At 42.2% G+C, this 5020-nt stretch overlaps 1 protein-coding gene across 1 annotated transcript in view; it reads left to right on the forward strand.

The window, feature by feature from the left end:
- LOC108538387 (proenkephalin-A) overlaps positions 1–5020 on the forward strand; it is a 67322-nt gene that overhangs the window by 9640 nt on the left and 52662 nt on the right. Inside the window, exon 4 of the mRNA XM_017886434.1 lies at positions 2685–2828. Within this exon, the coding sequence (XP_017741923.1) occupies positions 2685–2828 (144 nt within the window). The remainder of the gene's footprint in view (positions 1–2684; positions 2829–5020) is intronic.

Raw genomic sequence — 5020 nt, forward strand, 5'->3', positions numbered from 1 at the left:
ACACACACCCACTTCACCCTGGACCTTTCAGATATTAGATACCACCCATGAGCCTCCATCCTGGTCACCAGGTAGGGGGATCCTTTCCTGACAGTTATATCCCATGAGGCAGAAACTGCTTACAAAGCCACCTCACACTCATCTGCACTTTTTCGGTTTCCTACTACAAACCTGGAAAGCTCATGTAATCAAAGAGTTATCCACATGTCATTCTGCATTTATCCAAACCACAGAAGATCCAACCCCAAGAGCGAACCCTAATGTAGACTATGGCCACTCAGTAATAATGATGTGTCAGTGCAGGTTCATCAGCTCTAACAACTGGACCTCTCTGGCGGGGGCCTATTGATCATGTGGGAGGCTGTGCATGTGCCGGGACAGGAAGCATACATGAAATCTCTGTACCTGCCACTCAATTCTGCTGTGAACCTAAAACTGGTCTGAGAGACAGAGAGAGAGAGTACAAAAATAAAACGCATGAAGACTCTGAGCTTTAAGCTAAAGCGATTTCTTAGGAGAAGATAGGGGAGGGGTGTAAAGCTTTGACCATTTTTATTTATGCGTTTGTTTTCCTTCTTTTCCTGAAATGTACAGAAGCACCCCCGCATAGATCAATTCATTCATTCAACAAATGAATATTTGATGGAAGAGGCTCCAGATGGAAGGAAGAACAAGTGCAATGCCTCAAAATGGAGACATGGTGGATTAGTGGAGAAGCAGCAGGATTTGTGAAGCCTTGGACAAGGGCTTAGGGTTTTATTCTCATTATGATAGAAAATGATTCAAGGCTGAGAGCAGGAGAGTGGCAGAATATACTGATATATTTAAACCTCACTGTCTCCCACAAAGAACAAATTTTATCTCTCCTCATTCTCCTGAGAGAAGAATGTACTACTTATCTGCCATCATTCTGCATCCATCAAAACATCTGGGTTTACCTGGAAAAAAAGTTCTATAAAACTTTCAGTGTTTTCTAATAAAATGCAATGAATACATTTTCTTTATCAATTCCTATGCCAAAAATCAGAACTCACAGGGCTCACCAATAGCTTTGAGAATGAAAAATACAAACAAAACAAAACATGCAATTATATTATTGGCCAGGCACGTGTGTCTCTGCAGGGACTGCAAAACTCACATCTGCAGGGGAGGTTAGCAATAGCTTAAACACACCCATCCATGTCTCATGCTTATCCTTATTCTCTTACCTTTTTATCAGGTATAACATAAACACAAAGAGTTCCACACATCACGAGGGCACATCTCACTGAATTGCTCCGAAGGAAACATTCCCATGAACCACCCTCCAGGGCGAGAAAGAGAGTATCACCAGCACCTCAAAAACCCCACTCACGGCCCCTCCAGATAACCATTCTTCCCTTCTGCCCAAGGTGACCACCCTCAGGACTTTGAAAATCATGGATTAGTTCACCTGTTTTAAATTTTATAGACATGGAAACATACTTCCCGCCCCCCATCTATTTGGCTCCATATTTGATTTGTGAGATTCATCCATGGTGTTGCATATCGACGTGGTTCATTATTTTTATTGCCACAGAGTATTCCAATTTTATGAAAATATGACAGTTCCATTTCATTACTTGTGGATGCCTGGATGGTTTCCAGGTTTTGGCTATTGCAAATAATGCTGCTGTAATTGTGTACACTTTATTCTGCCATGTTTTTTTCACTTCATGTATCTTGGCAATATTTCCACATCAACATGTGAGTCTACCTGATGCACTTTACTGCATGGAATTGTGCCATGTATATGCTTTGGGTTTATTCTTAATAACTCCACTAGTAATTAGTTTTTTTCACATTACAAACAGTGCTTCAGTAAACATCCTCCACTGTGTCTCTTAGCATACACGACACATTTCTCCTGGGTACTTAACTAAGAGCAGACTTGCCAGATCATAGCGTATACATGTATTCAACTGTCGTTTATAGTGCCTGAACGCTTTAAAGAGTTTGTACTAGGCTGGGTGCGGTGGCTCGCGCCGCCTGTAATCCCAGCACTTTGGGAGGCCAAGGTAGGTGGATCACCTGAGGTTGGGAGGTCAAGACCAGCCTGGCCAATATGGTGAAACCCAGTTTCTACTAAAAATACAAAGTATTATCTGGGCTTAGTGGTATGCACCTGTAATCCCAGCTACTCAAGAGGCTGAGGTAGGAGAATCACTTGAACCCAGGAGGTGGAGGTTGCAGTGAGCCAAGATTGTGCCTTTGCACTCCAGCCTGGGCAACAAGAGCGAAACTCGGTCTCAAAAAAAAAAAAAAAAAAAAAAGAATTTGTACTATTTTGGACTTCTATTTGCCATGTCAGTCTTTTTAAAGTAGGCCATTCTGTTTTCATTTACATTTCCCTAATTACTAGTGAGATCAAGCATCATTTCATATATTATTTGATCATTTGGATATCCTTACTGTTTTGCTTTTCAAATGTGTTTTTCAGGGTACATATCTGAATGATTTTCTGTTCTGCGGTGAATTGCCTTAGACCCATCAAATGCATGAGTTCTTTAAGCTATAAATTGCCTTCAAGAATCATTTTTCATCACCTTGTTACAATCCACACAAGCCTATCCATCATCCTGACTATAGACTGACTCCATGACAATGCTAATTTGTCATTTACTGCCTAGCAAAGTACTGGATACGCTTTCTGTTTTTCCTTCCAGCTTTTGTGTTTAGAAGTCCTGAGTGGAGTGTTGGGGTTGAAACAGCCCTCTCCCGTGGTCAGCCTTACCATTCTGCCAGTCTCCTTGCAGACTCCCTGGGATTAGGAGAACTGTGCAGGTCCTCCCAGGACCTTCCCCAGCAAGGTGAGGAGCACACCCCACTTCTAAGGGATTCACAGGTTTTGATGACTGAGTCATTTCAAGGAGCCACTCCATCCCAGGCCCGCAGCGAGGCACCCCCTTCCCTCAGCCACTAGGCTTTAGTCTCTCACCTCGCCCCTGGGGTTTCTTGTTACTCTTTTCCCTAGAGAACTCTGGAGGACCTCAGGCAGACCCTTTGCTGGCCACCACCTTGGTTAGTCTCATTTTGATACTGATCTAGAAAGAAATCGGAAGGGAGAGGGAGTTGTAGACATGAAAGAGCTAAATTTCTAAAATTCGTCTTTCAATTTATCAATCAAGTAGAATACTAGATCTTCAAAGTATCCAGAAAGGACTGAGTAGAGGATGGGCCATGATGAAGGCACACAATTTGAAATCAGCAGTGAGGTGATAGGAGAGGCCACTCTTGTTAAATAATTGTCTGGCAGGATGGAGACTTAGGTGAATTTGGAACTAGCAATAGAGAATTTGCCCAGAAAGTCATTATTTCCTTTTCCTTACCCAAATTACTAACTGAATAAATAATTATGGAGCATATACTATGGGCTAGGGGTTCCCAGTCCCCGGGCCACAGACCAGTACTGGTCCATGGCCTGGTAGGAACCCAGCCGCACAGCAGGAGGTGAATGCCAGGCTAGTAAGCATTATAGCCTGAGCTCCGCCTCCTGTCAGGTCAGCAGCAGCATCTGATTCTCATAGGAGTGCAAACCAACCCTACTGTGAACTGTGCATGTGAGAGATCTAGGTTGCACACTCCTTATGAGAATGTAACTAATGCCTGATGATCTGAGGTGGAACAGTGTCATCCGGAAACCACCCCACCCCAGTCCGTGGAAAAACTGTCTTCCACAAAACTGGCCCTTGATGCCAAAAAGGTTGGGGACCACTACTATAGGCCATGCACTACCCTCAGCTCAGAAGCTACTGAAAATATAAGTCCACCCGATTATCTGCTTTCTCAAAATTTACATTCTATGGGTAGAGTGAGACAATGAACAACAAGTAAACAAGGTGATTTTGGATAGTTCTAAGTGCCATAATTGTTCTTCATAACAATGCTTAAATGCAGATTTATACAGTGTTATTGGTGAAATTCCTCTTTCACCTTCTGTAACACCCACAGAAGTAACCACTGTTAACAGTTTGATGCTTAATCTAAATATATTGTTTTTATTAATGAATGCACACACATGCATTCACGAACACACACACACACAGAGTTTTATTTTTGTTTTTAACACAAATGAAACAATTCTGTACACTTTATTCTGCCACCTTTTTTTTCCACTTAGTATATCTTGGCAACATTTCCACATCAACTTGTGAGTCTACCTGATGCTCTTTAACTACTGCATGGAATTGTGTCATATATATGCTTTGGGTTTGTTTTTAGCAACTCCACTAGTAATTAATTTTTCCATGTTACAAGCAGTGCTTCAGTAAACATCCTTATAAATACATATGCACTATATATCCCATTCTATGTAAAAGGCACATGTGTGTGTCTGTAGTAATGGTAGTAGTAGTAATACACATTGCAAATATTGCATAGGATTAACTTTTAAAAGTAGAACTGCTGGATCACCTTTATGTTAAAAACCCTCCACAAACTAGGCATTGAAGAAACATACTTCAAAATAATAAGAGCCATTTATGACAAATCCACAGCCAGCATCATACTGAATAAGCAAAAGCTGGAAATGTTCCCTGCCTGAAAACCAGAACAAGACAAGGACGTCTTCCCTTACCACTCCTGTTCAACATACTACTGGAAGTCCTAGCCAGAGCAAGCAGGCAAGAGAAGGAAATAAAAGGCATTGAAATTTTTAAAAACAAAGTCAAAACTATCCCTGTTTGCAGGCAATATGACTCTATACCTAGAAAACCCCATAGTCTTTGCCCAAAAGCTCCTTGATCTGATAAACAACTTTAGCAAAGTTTCAGGATGCAAAATCAATGTACAAAAATCAGTGGCGCCAGGCGTGGTGGCTCACGGCTGTAATCCTAGCACTTTGGGAGGCTGAGGCAAGCAGATCACGAGGTCAGGAGTTTCAGATCAGCCTGACCAACACGGTGAAACCCTGTCTCTACTAAAAATAAAAAAATTGGCCGGGCGCGGTGGCTCAAGCCTGTAATCCCAGCACTTTGGGAGGCCGAGACGGGCGGATCACGAG

Source organism: Rhinopithecus bieti, unplaced genomic scaffold, assembly GCF_001698545.2.
Source record: "Rhinopithecus bieti isolate Rb0 unplaced genomic scaffold, ASM169854v2 scaffold_15501, whole genome shotgun sequence".
NCBI classification, from domain to species: Eukaryota; Metazoa; Chordata; class Mammalia; order Primates; family Cercopithecidae; genus Rhinopithecus; species Rhinopithecus bieti.